At 40.1% G+C, this 16,279-nt stretch overlaps 2 protein-coding genes across 2 annotated transcripts in view; both read left to right on the top strand.

Moving 5' to 3' along the window:
* The window catches only part of IQCH (IQ motif containing H), an 80,358-nt gene extending 76,569 nt beyond the window's left edge, over positions 1-3,789 (top strand). Inside the window, exons 12-14 of the mRNA XM_077828105.1 lie at positions 88-149; positions 1,819-1,927; positions 3,373-3,789. Coding sequence (XP_077684231.1) covers positions 88-149; positions 1,819-1,927; positions 3,373-3,471 — 270 coding nt within the window. The 3' untranslated portion in view covers positions 3,472-3,789. The remainder of the gene's footprint in view (positions 1-87; positions 150-1,818; positions 1,928-3,372) is intronic.
* An 8,111-nt stretch (positions 3,790-11,900) lies between these two features.
* C10H15orf61 (chromosome 10 C15orf61 homolog) lies at positions 11,901-15,715 on the top strand. Its single transcript, XM_077829086.1, has 2 exons — positions 11,901-12,306; positions 15,478-15,715. Exons 1-2 carry the CDS (start codon positions 11,973-11,975, stop codon positions 15,603-15,605), a joined length of 462 nt encoding a protein of 153 aa, XP_077685212.1. The 5' UTR covers positions 11,901-11,972; the 3' UTR covers positions 15,606-15,715.
* Positions 15,716-16,279: the final 564 nt, after the last annotated feature.

The raw sequence follows: 16,279 nt of genomic DNA on the forward strand, positions 1-16,279 counted from the left end.
AATGGGTGTTAGTATCTCTTATTGTAAGTATCAGTATGTACACTGTTTTAAGCAACAGTTAAAATAACTTTTTTTTCAATGTAACAGGAAAAACAAGGAACAATTTTTATACTGTATGAAGATCGCAAGCGGTACAGATTGGGAATGATGTAAGTACACAGTATAAGTTAAATAGCCAGGTAAACAAGTGGACAGTTATTTGAGCTGAAGAAGATGAAAATACAAAGTATTACCATCATGGATTTTAATAAAAGTGCTGATTTATTGGAAGACCATCTGGCAATTCAGTGATTGTCACCCACTATTTAGTTGTGATGTGCTGACTTCCAGTGAGACTGGCTTGTTGAAAGAAAAGAGGATGGCTCTAAAGAGTTTGGTAAGTGGGTGTAAGGGTGTTAGTGTAGTTTACACACCAAGGAGCTAGAAGGAGAGTTAGTAAGAAACTCAACAGAAGGGAAGGTGTCAAGGATCTAGGGTAAAATTTTCAAAAGTGACTTGACACTTAGCAACTGTAGTCTCCTAAGTGCTTCTGAAAATGGAACTTTGGCACTTTTGAAAATTGAACTCCTAAATTAGTGTTGTTTCCACCCTACTGAACCTTACACCTTTTTTCTACCCCTCTGAGAATCTTTGGGGCAGGTCTTCACTACCCGCCGGATCGGCAGGTAGTGATCGATCTATCGAGGATCGATTTATCATGTCTCGTCTAGACACGATAAATCAGTCCCCAAATGCGCTCCCCGTCGACTCCGGAACTCCAGCTCGCGAGAGGCAGAAGCGGAGTCGATGGGGGAGCGGCAGCAGTCGACTCGCCACCGTCCTCACGGCCAGGTAAGTCGACCTAAGATATGCCGACTTCAGCTATGCTATTTGCATACCTGAAGTTGCATATCTTAGGTCAACCCCCACGCTAGTGTAGACCAGGACTTGGACTCACAATGACTGCCTAATGTATAACTCACACCATCTTACACATCACTGCTTCCAGATCTGGTCTTATGAAATGAAGCTGACTCTCATCCAAAGTTTGCCTCCTTTTCTTTTTGTGGATACAGACTAACATGGCTGCTACTCTGAAACCTTACATCCTATGGAATCTCTAACACTTTCTGTCTAATATTTCTTTTCCCTCAAACAAGACTGCTAAATACATGTCAGACAACCATTTTAATTTGGAAACTAAGTTCCAAAAATGTAACAGTTTGGTTCAGATTGTAACATTTTTTAAATAACGCAGCCATCCTGCATTTTACTGCACTGTGCTTAATGTGCATTGCAACTGACATGCTCTAAATGAGGCATATTCCCCCTCAATGAAATATGCTATAATGAGACTCTAGATGTACTGTCAAGAGATTAAAGCCCCAAAGACTAATACTAATATTTCTAAGAACAATGAAATAGTCTAAGTAATACTGATGCAGTTCAAGTGTCTGTGTATCACAAAAAGAAAGTGTTACGCATGGATTGTATTTGTGCATGCATGAAGTAGCAACAATTCTTTTACACTAATTTAAATGTTAAAAAATATGCTAAGGCCACTGTCCTAACTCAGTGGTAGCCTTGTGCTTGGAATAGCTGAACCTACTGCTCTTGTTTGCTAAGTTGATTAATAAAAATTATTTATTACACAAATCCTTTCTGTTGACAAGTTAAAATGGAGCCTCATCTTTCAGATCTCCCTGAAGATTGCCACCTTGTGAGATTGAAAATTCTCATTAAATTCCATCACCAGACAGGCACAAATGAGAAGCCGATTGTTTTTAAGCATGTGAAGGGAATCATTGGTAAACTCATTTGTTTGGATATCATTAACAGAACAATCGGAGAGGATCTCCAGGGGGTCCTCATGACCTTTGCTCACAATCTCTTCATCATCCATCAAGAAATATCAGCACCTAATATGCAAGGCGAGACCAATTTTAAGGTGAGGTGTTAATTAACTAACGATCGTGGTTAATTTCTGTACCAGGACTGAAAATACCTCATGCTGTATTGTAAACAAGTGCTAAACCATTCCTTTTTCATTGTTAGCAGTACATATTTCACACTGTAGAGGTCAATATAGCAAGTCTCCCAATGAACCTGTTAGTTAAATTTAATAGTTTGAAACTTTTTCTTTGAAACCAAATATGCTTTAACTTGGAACCATTTGTAAACCGAATCCCCAAAGCTTCTGAGTTTCTCGTGCAAGAGGCAAAGGAGGCCACCATACTGCTTGAGGGACTTCTGTCACAATCGGCCCTTTTGTTTTTAAAGGAATACCATCAAGATAAAAATTAAAAAATGAAGTTTCCTGTTTTACTAATCACCACTTAAAATATTAATATCACATTTAAAACATCCAACTCATTCTTCACCACTCAATCGGTTTACTTTTTGCATGTCACCTTAAACTTTGAAACAGCCTAGTACAGTTTCAATTTTGTTTCCTTCACACTCCCTCTTCTGGGGGTACCCACTCCACACCTAAGCTCACCTTATTCATGGACTCAGGGCAGCTGCAGAGCTCTGTGCCTAGCATTGGGCATCTCTACTCTGGGAATGTTCCCTGGGGAGCCCTTATGCACCAGCATAGCTGGTGAAAAGAGACCATTGGGCAATAGTGAATCCAGCCCTACATCCAATAGTAAGTTTTTGTTGGATCAGGCCATAAGAAAGTAAAGAGCGACTAGTTTATAGTGGAAACAACTGCTTATTATAAAATGATGCTATCTTTTGATTCTAAAGAGTAGCATAACTTCAGCAAATGTTCTTTTGCTAACCCATAGGCCCTCTAGCTCTACAGAAGATTTTAAAAACTTGAACTATAAACAGTTTCTTAAAAGGCAAGAAGAGACCCCCTGTATCGCAAATTTGTGTTGTAATTGATATGGTGAGAATGTAAAACAGACTAAATCTTAACTCTAACTGTATTTTCTTGTGATGAGTCAAATGGCATTTTTCGGGGGAAATAGAATTAAATTTTAACATGTAACACAATAAATAGAAAAAATATTTTTCTGATCTGAGGGAGGGACTCAAAACCAAGTATTGAAGAAACATCTAAAAGCGGATTTCATTTCAATTTACTTATAGTCAATTAACAGTGATTTACATATGCATAATGAAACAACATAGTTAATTAGAATAACAAAATGTGTCTAGCAATATATTTTCATTTACCTAGGATTTATATGTATTTGTGTTTATTTTTAAATAAATACACTCCCAATCCCACAGTAATAGTGGAAGATTCCATTGGTGCATTCTGTTAAATAACACAAATTACTTTGTGGGGGGGCGGGATTTGCAACCAGCTGAAAAATTTGTGGGGACTTTATTCCAGTATAACATCCATTAAATAACTTGCACTCTTTCAATCTATTACAGATAGCAGTTCAAGATATTGAAGCAATTCTTGGAATTACAGCAGAAAACAAACTGAAATTTAAAGAGGAATCCTCCAAAGAAGACGCTCCCCAAGAATAGTTGACAGAAATTTTAAAACTTTTTCTTTAAGCCTCTAGGAAAAACTCTCTCATTCTCAGGAATGCAGGAAAGAAATAACTTACAAGTTTTGTTGTTCTTGTCTATTAATAATTAAATTAATATTAGCTTAGACTGGAAATTTTAATGATTACTGAGTGAGCTTAAATGATTAGTAAAATAGTAACTAAAATATCCCTGGTGGTGCAAAAGGAAATCTTGGTGAAGAACAGAGGAACAAAATAAACATTGTCCATTTTCTTATCCCTATCTGCCAACTTCATATCATGAATACTGTAGTACAGCATGTATTTTTCAAACCTTATTCGTAGACTCATAGTTTTAGAAGTCAGAAGGCACCATAATGATCTTCTAGTCTGACCTGCGTAGCACAGACCATACAATTTCACCAAATCATTCCTGCATCAAGCCCATAACTTCTGACGTCAGCTAGAGCATCTCTTTTAGAAATTTATCCAGTCTTGATTTGAAGACCACAGGTGGCAAAGAATCCAGCACATTCCTAGGTAAATTGTTCCAATGGGTAATGACCCTCACTGTTAAAAATCTGTGCCTTATTTCTAATCTGAATCTGTCTAGCTTCAGCTTCCAGCAGTGGGATCTTGTTATGCCCTGCTAAATTAAAGAGTACCCTGCTATGAGAAAACTCTCCATGGAGATCGTTATAAACTCTGATCAAGTCACATCTTAACCTTTTTTTTACATAAACTCAATAGACTGATTTCAGCGTAGCAGCCGTGTTAGTCTGTATCCGCAAAAAGAACAGGAGGACTTGTGGCACGTCAGAGACTAACCAGTTTATTTGAGCATAAGCTTTTGTGAGCTACAGCCCACTTCATCGGATGCATGCAGTGGAAAATACAGTAGGACAATTTTATATACATAGAGAACATGAAACAATGGGTGTTACCATACACACTGTCACGAGAGTGATCAGTTAAGGTGAGCTAATACCAGCAGGAGAGAAAAAAAACTTTGTAGTGATAATCAAGATGGGCCATTTCCAGGAGTTGACCAGAACATGTGAGGAACAGTAGGGGGGAAAAATAAACATGGGGAAATAGTTTTACCTTGTGTAATGACCCATCCACTCCATGTCTCTATTCAAGCCTAATTTAATGGTATCCAGTTTCCAAATTAATTCCAATTCAGCAGTCTCTCGTTGGAGTCTGGTTTTGAAGTTTTTTTGTTGTAATATTGCGACTTTTAGGGCTGTAATCGAGCGACCAGAGAGATTGAACTGTTCACAACAACCATTGTTTCATGTCCAATGTGTATATAAAATCGTCCTACTGTATTTTCCACTGCATGCATCCGATGAAGTGGGCTGTAGCCCACAAAAGCTTATGCTCAAATAAATTTGTTAGTCTCTAAGGTCCCACAAGTCCTCCTGTTCTTTTTTCGATAGACTGAGCTTCTTCAATCTCCCACGGTAAGGCAGGTTCTCTGATCCTTAACTTTTTTTTTGTACCTCTTTTCTGAATTCTTTCTAATTCATCAACATCCTTTTTAAAGTGTGGATACCAGATCCAGGTGCAGTAGTCTAGTAATGGTCTCGCCAATGCTGTATACAGTGCTCATACCACTTTCTTACCTATATCTCTGCTTATATATCAAAGGCTTGTGTTTGCACTCTAGCCACCACATTACACTAGGAGCTCATGTTCAGTTGGTTATCCACCATGACCCCTAAATCCCTTTCAGAGTTATTGCTTTCCAAAATACAGTCCCCCATCCTGGAAGCATGACCGGTGTTCTTTGTTCCTAGACATGTGATCTTGCAGCTGGCTATATTGAAATGTGTGTTTGTTCAGGTGGGCCCAGTTTATCAAGAGATCCAGGTTGTTCTGCAGCACTGACCTACCTATATTGTTGTTTAACGCTCCACCAGTTTTTGTATGAGCTGAAAACTTTACCAGCAGTGATTTTATATTTTCTTCCAGGTCATTGATAATTACACTGAATCGCTTTGGTCCAAGAACAGATCCTTGTGGGATCCCACTAAAAACATCTCCATTGGATGATGGTTCCCCATTTATAATTATTTTTTTATATCAATCAGTTAGCTAGTTTTTAATCATTTTAATATGTTCTATGTTGATTTTGTAATAGTGCTAACTTTTTAATCAAAATTCTGTGTGGTATTCAGTTAAATGCCATATAGCAATCTACCTATATTAGCACAGCTGCCTTTGTCAACCAAACTTGTAATCTCATCGATAAAAGATATATTTATTTGACAAGATCTATTTTCCACAAAACCATGTTGATTAGCATTAATTATGCTACCATTTTTTAATTCTTTATTGACTGCATCCCATATCAGCCTTTCAGTGAGTTTCCCTGGGATCCATGTCAAGCTAACCGGCCAATAGTAACCCGTGTAATCACATTTAACCTTTTTAATATCACCACATTCACTTTTTTTCAGTCTTCTAGAATTCCTCAGCTTTCCAGATTTGTTAAAATATAATGTTTTCCTCTCTTTGTTTTTGAGGATTCTTTTGCTGCCCCATTTGTAAATTGTGAAAAGAAGATTTTGTACACTCAGAAATGGTTTGTGTAAGTAATATAGATGGTAAAATCATTTTTTCTTTCCTATGCGTTTCTTAGCATCAGATTACTTGTCATTTGCTGTCTTCAGGACAGGAGGGCAATGGAAAGGGGAAGACCAGTCTCCCCAACCAAGGCTGTAATATTTATCTTGCTGGAAGATTATGCTCTTGCTTTAAGTTACAATTTATTTCTTCCTGCAGATTGAATGCATTATCTCCTGAACATGCCAAGTCTCTACCATCCTACAGCTAAAAAATCTCAAGCAAATACCAAAGCCAGGGTTTTCCAGTCAGTAATGAAATTCACTATGGAACTACAGTGTACAGTGCCTTTCTTTTTCAAAGGCAGATTTAACTGAAATACTCAAGTGCCATTCACGAGCCACAGATCTGTTAACTCTGCATAAACTTCTGATCAGCCTCTGTATTTTCCACAGTGGTTGAAGAAATAAAAATAGAAGTGAGAACTGTAATAAGATATGTTGATTTATTCTTCAAATAAAATATAAATGTATATATTTTTAAATTGTTTGGGTCTTTTTATCAGGTAGTCTCAATAATTCCTCAGTTCTGGATACACTAGTACCACAAGCAGGCTTTTCTACTGTGGAATTCAGCCAACAATCATCCTTTCTAGAAGCCTTTGTTTTGCTCCAGTTGGAAATGAGATCGGCAGTTTTCTCGCCTCTGATAGATGCACTAGTGATCTTTTGCTTCCAAGAAGTCCATTACCGAAAGACTTAACTCATAAACAGCATTGTTTGCCTATTAATCCTTAAAACAAGAACAGTGGATATATTCACTTTTTGTTCTCTCTCTGAGGTGCTGAAGATAAGTAAACTCCTAACTTCCTCCCCACTGCAACCAAGGTACACACAGTGTACTTCCCTACTCTTAACAAGAGACTCTTCCTAGATTTCTGACCTAACCCCATCTCTCCACTAATCACTACAAACACTCAATGGGGTGCGGGGGAGAGCCACTTTGCAGATGATATCAACCTGGAAATTAGCTAGTTTCCTAAGGCTTAAGAAGAATCAAGCCTTGATTCATGCCAGAACAACATAAGGTTTGAGAGGCTCATTAGTTCACTGGCACTCAGTAGACTGCAGTGTCCTAGGAGTAAATGAAACCCTCTGCCTCTTTATGTCTTTGTTCTGTTCTGACAAAAGAAAACTGTACCTGTTTTTACTCAGCACACGCGATCTGAAAGTTCCCGTGGTGAGAGTTATTTCTCAGCATGTACAGCATGTACAAAGTGTGAAATGTATTTGGAGAGAAAAGTTTTTAATTACTATTAGCACTTCTGAGCCTTGAGTTGATGGCAGGATTGAAATTGCTTTACAATCTCTCACATTCAACTCTCATGCTGCTGGTGTCAGAAATGTCATTTTCTAGTAATATGGCTGTTATAAACTAAAATGCCAATTTTCAATTTTAAAAAAATAAATTTCAAATATATTTCAGCAGAATGTGTTCATGGTGCTTTTAATCCCATGCTCACGCCAGTACGTTCTATTCCCTCTCACCACAGGAAAACATGACCCCTTGAATAAAGACCTTGCACCTTGGTTTTGTAGGGTCATGATGATCCAGGTCTAGGGTGGTAGGAAAATATGGCATCTGGGATTAGGGGGCTCATGTCTGGATAGTTATCGGTAGGGCCCTACCAAATTCACGGTCCATTTTGGTCAATTTCACGGTCATAGGATTTTAAAAATTGTAAATTTCATGATTTCAGCTACTTAAATCTGAAATTTCACAGTGTTGTAATTATAGGGGTCCTGACCCAAAAAGGAACTGGCGGGGGGGAGTGTTGCGGTGCAGCTACCCTTACGTCTGCACAGCTGCTGGTGGTGGTGGTTCCTTCAGAGCTGGGCAGCTGGAGAGCGGCGGCTGTTGGCCGGGCTCCCAGCTCTGAAGGCAGCACCGCCGCCACCAGCAGCACAGAAGTAAGGATGACCTGGTATGGTGTCTGCAGAGCTGGGCCCTCAGTCAACAGCCACCGCTCTCTGGAGGCAGCAGTGCAGAAGGATGGCATGCTATGGTATTGCCACCCTTACTTCTGCGCTGCTACTGGCGGGGCGGTTCCTTCAGAGCTGGGCAGCCGGAGAGTGGCAGCTGGAATCACTATTGTGTCCAGTTCTGGTGACCTAAGAAGGATTTTGATACATTTGAGAAGTTTCAGAGAAGAATCATGAAAATGATTAAAAGACTAGAAAACATGCCGTATAGTGAGACTCAAGGAGCTCAATCTATTTAGCTTAACAACTAGAAGGTTAAGGGATGACTTGATTACAGTTTACTAGTACCTACATGGGGAACAAATTTAATAATGGGCTCTTCTTTCTACCATGATCCAATGGCTGCAAGTTGAAGCTAGACAAATGCAGACTAGAAATAAATCATACATTTTTTAACAGAGTAATTAAACATTGGAACAATTTAACAAGAGTCATGGTGGATTCTCCATCACTGACCATTTTAAAAGGTTGGATGTTTTTCTAAAAGATGTACTTTTTAGGAATGATTTCGGGAACGTTCTATGGCCTGCGCTATTCACTAGGTCAGACTAGATGATCACAATGATCCCTTCTGGTGTTAGAATCTATAAAAACTCAACTATGCCAATTATAAATGTTTCAAAAACTTAAATATTTTTAGTTGTATTAATGTTATTGTGAATGGGACCTCTGGACATAAGCACCAGCTAAATGGGACAATTAATGTGCTTACAGTTAGGCATATGCTTTAAGTATTCTTACTTCAGTTCCTGAAAGATAATTTGTTATGAAATGTGAAGTACTTGAAATAATGTACTGAATGGAGTAACACTGGGAGCTTTCTTTTCATTTGATAAGCTCTAACCCTCTTATTGACTATAATAAAATATTGGTGCCTCTTTTTGGGAATAATTGTGGTCCAATGATTAGGGTGGGGGACTGTGAGTCAGGACTTCAATATTTGAATGCTGTCTACAGACTTGTATAACCTGGAGCAAGTAATTTAAACTCTCTCCCTCAGACCCTAATTCTGCAATAACACGCACACGCCTAGCTTTACATGCTGTGAGTAATCCCATTACAATTAATGTGTGTAAAGTGAGCACGTGTAAGTCTATGTAGGATCAGGGCTTCCGTTTCCTTAACTATAAAATGGGGATAATATGACACACATTCTGAGGTTGTGAGACTTCATTAATATCTGCAAGGCAGTTTTGATGCTTTGATAAAAAAGGGTATAAAAGTGCACGGAATTATTACCAAATGTCATCCTATTGTTTTGTAGCTATGCTGTTACATTTCTTCAGCAAGGCCTTCATAATGAAATACAGAAGTTTATTTTTCACTGTAATAGTCTGACTCATGGTTGTGAACTTCTATTACATTTGGGGAAGGACTCGAGCTCTTAAAGGTTTTAAACTAGTAGTTTCTGGGATTTTGTGTACATGATGAAAGGACCAAAATAATAAATATACTATTTCCAAAATTATAGTTTTTGTTTGTTTTAATCTTCTGCTATTTTATAGCAAGATCCAAAACAAATTACTACAGAATTACAGCCTGGTAAATTGTGCACCAATTGACTCACTTTAACTATGGAAAGTTTACAGTCTGTTGTCTTCCATCTTCACCCCAAAGACTCTTTGAGAAGTGGCATGTCTCATTTCAAGAGGCGGTTTTGGAACAGCAATGATATAAAAGCACAGTGCACTCCAAAAAATAGAGACCTCAATGTATAAAGCATAAACTGTCCAGCCAACATTTATTATGCAGCAGCACTGCTGTCAGGGTGGGTTGTTCTTTCTAAATGAATGATGTTCAGATGGATGCCCAAAAATACTCAACTTTTTATCATAAGCTCATCTTAAATACATACATACATACATACCAAGCCACGCTCCTTTGCATTGGTGAAGGGTCTGAGATGCTTTGCTAGTCTTATGAAAATGCAGGTGCTTCTCTCCTTCCGTTTGTAGTACACAGTGTGAACACACACATATGGATATCAGTACAGTCACTGGTTTAATGAGAGGCTACACTTAAAAAGCTGTAGGATTATTTTGTTCCTCTCCATGCATTTTTACAAGGAAGAGCAAATGCAGGCATTTAAATTAATAAGTGCAAAATATCTTGAAACTCCAAACTAATATAGTTTAAAAATTAGAAGCAATTATTTTCAAATACATGCAATAGATTTCAGTCCAGCATAAACTTAAAATGTAAACACCGACTGACCATGGACTGTAATAGCACAAATAGCGCTGTAGGAGTATGATACATTAGTCCAATCCTGCATTTCAATGAACCACAGCGTCAGGTTCCACTTTTTTTTATCCTGTCATTGTTGCTGCTAATAAAGAAAGATATTAAAGCGAACTATATGCTCTATTAATTATAGAAAGGTGAACTTGAGTCAAATTTGTTACTGACAATGATTAATAATTACTGGTTCTGCTACATAGTCATGTAGTGCATTACAGTAAATAAACATGGTACATTGTTGTATAGTAATTGATTAATTAGCACATTCATACTACACAGCTCAATGGTCTAAAATTGCTGAGTTTGAGATATTGCTCATAATTATTAAAAGAAAAGAAATTGTTTCCATTTCTCAGTTTACTCTTCTGTACAGTCATTTTTTCTCAAACAGAATATTTAATGGTTCAAAACCTTAGGTTTTGTTTAGATAAATCATATCACAGAATTTTTAGTTATGATTTTAAAATATTCCTCTTCCAAGAGCTTTAAAATATTCAACCCAATTTCAACCTCAGATGTTGCTTTCAAACTTCACTAAATAATATCAGTGTGTTTATATAATATGGCCTAAACCAACTTTTCCCCTCACACTCAGGTTAATCTCTTTCATACTCCAATTGCAACATGTGCCAAGAAACCATGGGGTGGCCTCTTCAATGCGCAGAACATACAGAATAATAAAACATAATGATGAGTCGCTTGATTGGCCCATTCAGGGTTCTTTGTGATAGTTTTTGTAAATGAACATTATGAATGCATTTTCTCAGTACTGTCTATTGATTTACCTGCCTTGAACAGGGAGGGGACAAAAGGCATGTCAGTGTGTCTAATTTCCATTTAGTTTCTGAAGTTGTTTTTGGCCACTTCCTACAGTAGTATCCCACAACAGCTCACCTCAGCAGCAGTGCAGATTGATTTTTCTGGAGTGGGATGTCTCATGATCTCACCCTCCCGCTTCCAGTGTTCCTAGCAGGGACCCCCACTTTCCACACAAGGACTGTGCCAACTCAAGGAGTCTCCCAGGTGACCTACCATTATCTCTGCCCCCAGGGAACCCTAGAATCAGGAGCTTCCATGATCTCCCCCAATAGCTCTGGGTGACCCCTATCATACGCTTCAGAGACCCCCTGTAATCAGGGACCTGCCGATCAGGGATCCCAGATGACCCCCAGTATTTCCCTCAGGGACCCTAATAACAAGGACACCAGGTGACCCCCAATATTCCCCTCAGGGACCCCAGGTGACCCCCAGTAATTCCCTCAGGGACCCTAATATCAAGGACACCAGGTGACCCCCAATATTCCCCTCAGGGACCCCAGGTGACCCCCAGTATCTCCCTCAGGGACCCTAATATCAGGAACCCCAGGTGACCCCCAATATCCCTCTCAGGAACCCTCTTTATCAGGACCCCCAGGTGACCCCATTACTCCTTCACACTGCCCTATAACCCGGGAGCCTGCCACGTGACACCTCCCTCAGGGACTCCCATTCTCCCCACTCAGCAGACCCGCCCGCGCGCCCACCAGCTCCGGGCGCGAGCCGTGCCACGCTGGCGGGCGCGCACGCACAGGGCCGGGGGCGCGCACGGCCGGGCACGCTGGGACGGCCAAGAGCGGGGCCGGGGGCGCGCGGGCCGGGCGCTGCGGGGGTCTCTGCCCGCGGCATGCTGCTCCTGCGGCAGCTGCACGAGGCGGCCCTGAGGCGGCTCCTCGCGCCCGCCGGGGGCGCCGCCGCCAAGCCCAAGGCCTCCGAGGTGCTGAGCCGCCACCTGCGGCAGCGGGGCCTGCCCCACTGGACCTCGTACTGCGTGAAGTACAGCGCCGTGCGCAACGACCAGTTCGGCCTCTCGCACTTCAACTGGCAGGTGGACGGCGCCAACTACCACGTCCTGCGCACGGGCTGCTTCCCCTTCATCAAGTACCACTGCTCGCGGGCCCCGCGCCGCGACCTGGCGCTGCAGAACGCCGCCTTCACCGCCCTCAAGCTCGTCAACGCGGGTGAGCCGGCCCCCGAGCCCCGCAGGGCGGCCAGCGAGCCCCCTCCGCCCGCGCTTGGCCCTTGACCCTCCCGCGCGGCCCTCGTCAGAGGCGGCGCTAGCCCATGGGGGGGGCCCAGCAGGAATATTTGGGGCCCCCCCACCCCTAGAAATGCTGGTAACACTTCCACCAACCACGCACTGCGGCACACAGCACGGCCCAGTGCGCTTGTGAACAAGCCCCGGTTCAATAAGATGAATGATATTGGGGGGGGGGGGTTAATACTGAATCGGGGCCCCCCCTTGAGCAATTGCTTAGTCTTCTTGTGCCCACTGGCTCCTGTCTAAGATCAGGGACCTGATACTGCACGGAGCTTAACCCTCGTCAGGTCCCCTTTACCTTGGTCCTTTGCAGGCCGGTACACGGTTGATCGCTGTGACTGATGGGTTTTTGTTTTTTAACATAAACTTGTCTAGTCCAAGACTATTCACTGGCCTTTTAACTATTGCTTAGGTAACAAGTTTTTAATACTACTTATGCTAGCCTTTAAAATACCCAGGTGCTCATTCATTCTTCTAAGGAGCATTTCTTGACTACTGAGTGACACCATCGGACTGTCAAGAAAGATATTTGCACCCTACTTGATTTTAAGTATTTTAAAAACTATATTTGACACATTTTAGCAGCTTTAACTTTTAATTTGTAAGGAGATGTTATCACTGAAAACAAATCATGGGACACTATCCACTGAAGTAAAACACCATACCATCTGAAAATTTACCTATCTTATTACAAATAATTTCTAATATTACGGGGGGCCAAAATCTGCCCTTAGTTAAACTGCTGCTACTGCCATTGGCTTTACTGATGTCAACGTGATTGCACAGACAGAAGAGAGCAGAATTTGGCTCTTGAAAATAAGTACTGGGTCTGCCGTTTATTACTTGTTTGCACAGTACCTAGCACAATGAGAACCAAGCTGGTGGTGGTCTTCAGACACTAGCACAGTATACACTTCTATTTATTATTTGTGCTACCATAGTGCCTAGCGGCCCCAGTCATCAACCATGGCCTCATTATGCTTGAGTCTGTACTAACACTGAATTAAAAAAAAGAGTCACTGCCCTACAGAGCTTCCAATCTAAGTATAAGGTGAGACAACAGTTCGATACCGTACCAAAAAACAATGAGACAATATTGGTCAGCATGATAGGCCGTGGTCTTAGCACATCAGCAACCTAATTGTTTAATAATAAAAAAGTATTCGTATAACATTTGTTAGTGATTTACATGAAGAAGCAATCTATCCCCAAAACTTGTTTTAACACTGATTGGAACATTCATCAATTACATTGTAATTTTTTTTTAAAATGTGCAGATAATAAACATTTAATATTTAAGTGTTGGTTGTTATGAGGATTGTAATCTTTCATATTAACAAATTTTATTGGTTTTGGCTCTGGCTGTTATCAGAATACTGATTTATGCTACAGTAATCACTTTGAAAATTTTACATAATTTGTATTAGAAATGCCCTCTGAGTGTTGTTATCTTTGAGTCTGTCCTCTCTCTGCCTTGATGCTTGGACCTACTGTCAAATCTTATTGCTGCTTCCTCTGTAATAGCACTAAGACTGCTCTGTCTGTCTAAGATAAACTATCTGCACAGTCAAAACTCTTATTCAGGCCCTCATCATCTCCTGTGTTGACTATAACAGTCCCCACATGTCCTTTCAAAGCACTGTTGTTAAGACTGTCTTTCTGGTGCTCCAGTCAGACTATCTTTATCCCCTGTCTTGTTTGAGGGTTCAATTCAGTAAGGTACTGAAGCACATGCCTCACTTTAAGCATTGAATAGTCCCATTGAAGTCAGTTGGACTATTCATATGCTTAAAATTAGGCACATGCATGCATAGGCACCGAATGAAGGGCCTGAGTCTATCTGCGGACTCCCTCTTTTTCACTGCATCAAATACAAGCTTCTTCTTACATTTTAAGGCCCTTCTGAGCTTAGCCCCTTACTACTTGTCCACTTTGTATCTTACATATTACTATAATACAAATAATAATAATAATTGCCAAGTATCAGAAGGGTAGCCGTGTTAGTCTGGATCTGTAAAAGCGGCAGAGAGTCCTGTGGCACCTTATAGACTAACAGACGTATTGGAGCATAAGCTTTCGTGGGTGAATACCCACTTCGTTGGATGCATACCGACGAAGTGGGTATTCACCCATGAAAGCTTATGCTCCAATACGTCTGTTAGTCTATAAGGTGCCACAGGACTCTTTGCCAATAATAATTGCCTTCCTCTTAAACACCTTCCTGGCATCTTCGATGCCAAAAATGCCAAGCACCATCACTTCTTTATCCACTTCTCCCACAAACACATTCACATTTTCTGCCATCCCTTGTGCATGAGACACCCTTTCCCCATTGATCTATAAAGTAACTACCCTATTTCCCTTTAAGTCCTGCATGTCCGCTACTGGGATCTCTTTGGGAAACTATGAACAGATAGCAATTAAGTAGAGACCAGTAGAGGGTTCTAATATCTATTTAAAAAAAAAATTTTTTTTTAAAGACTAAATCTAGCTTTAAGCATAGCTAATTCACATAGACCAGTGTTTCATATCTCTTTTACCCTTATCTGCCTTCCTTCCAGTCCTTCTGTGTATTCCCCACTTATTACATCCTATTATAAATTAGGACCTGATCCTGCCCTGAAAACTGTCAGGAGACATTCATGAGCATTGGAGTCTGCTCATGTGGTTCTCAGTGCATAATTGGGATCTACGCTTGTAAGCTCTTCAGTGCAGGGAATTGTCTTAGTACAGCTGCTTACACAATGATCCCCCTACTGTAATATTTATATTTTCCTTCATAGCCATTATTTTTAGATATCACTGTGTTAGTTTTAAGAAAAGGAGTAGTTGTGGCACCTTAGAGACTAACAAATTTATTTGAGCATAAGCTTTCGTGAGCTAGAGGTCACTTCATCGGATGCATTCGATGAAGTGAGCTGTAGCTCACGAAAGCTTATGCTCAAATAAATTTGTTAGTCTCTAAGGTGCCACAAGTACTCCTTTTCTTTTTGCGAATACAGACTAACAGAGCTGCTACTCTGAAACCTGTGTTAGTTTTAGTTCTCTTGGTTTATAATGGTTGTATGTAACAAGTATTTCTCTTTTGTAGGCATCCCAACTTTATTATATGGAATTGGCTCCTGGTTTCTTGTTAGCGTCACAGAGACTGTCCACACAAGTTGTGGCCCAGTTACTATTTATTTTCTGAATAAAGAAGATGAAGGTGCCATGTACTGAAATTGTGCATTCAAGCACTCTCATTTGGTGGGTTTTCACAACTGTGGGTATTTATATATTCCTGTTGCTTTAAAATATAAACAACTTAAAAATAAACCTTTGTTTTCAGTGTGTTCCTTTTTAATGTGGTGGTGTCCTCAAAAGCCTTCATTGTCCTTTTTTCAGTTACAAAAAATGTTCCTGTTTCAGTAGAGGCATGAAATGAATATTGGAGTCAATGAAGATAAGATATTAGCATCTTTGGAAAATGAATTGACTTTTCTACTGTCCTCAAAAGTCTTAGCTTTAAAGACAGTGATTGAAATGCTTATTGCTGAGAAGAATCTTCTGATTATTTTTTTTAAAATCTCCTTTTTTATGTACATTGGATAGGTTATGATGTTTGTAAATTAACCTGAAGGCAAGCAACACAATCTCCAAATACGTTACACATAATTGTAATTGATGAGAGTTTTAGACTCTGTGCATAGGTGTTCAACAATATATAAATTGTCCTAGTACCTAATCAGAGTCTGAAGGAATCTGTAATAGCACCCTTCTTTTATACAGATGTATTGAAATGCTCTTTTAACCCCACAAATTAAAATCCGTATTAACGGACTATGTAGTATGTGTCAACTGAATATTCACATCTAAACATATTTTAAAAGTAAACATCTGAAAAGTGGTTCCAC

The sequence above is a fragment of the Eretmochelys imbricata genome, chromosome 10, assembly GCF_965152235.1.
Source record: "Eretmochelys imbricata isolate rEreImb1 chromosome 10, rEreImb1.hap1, whole genome shotgun sequence".
Classification (NCBI taxonomy): Eukaryota; Metazoa; Chordata; order Testudines; family Cheloniidae; genus Eretmochelys; species Eretmochelys imbricata.

What these genes read in the sequence shown, in the direction of transcription:
- C10H15orf61 (XM_077829086.1), top strand. Translation starts at nt 11,973, where the DNA reads ATGCTGCTCCTGCGGCAGCTGCACGAGGCGGCCCTGAGGCGGCTCCTC. An exon ending in CCTCAAGCTCGTCAACGCGG is followed by an intron (nt 12,307 to 15,477) that starts GTGAGCCGGCCC and finishes TCTCTTTTGTAG; the next exon opens with GCATCCCAACTTTATTATAT.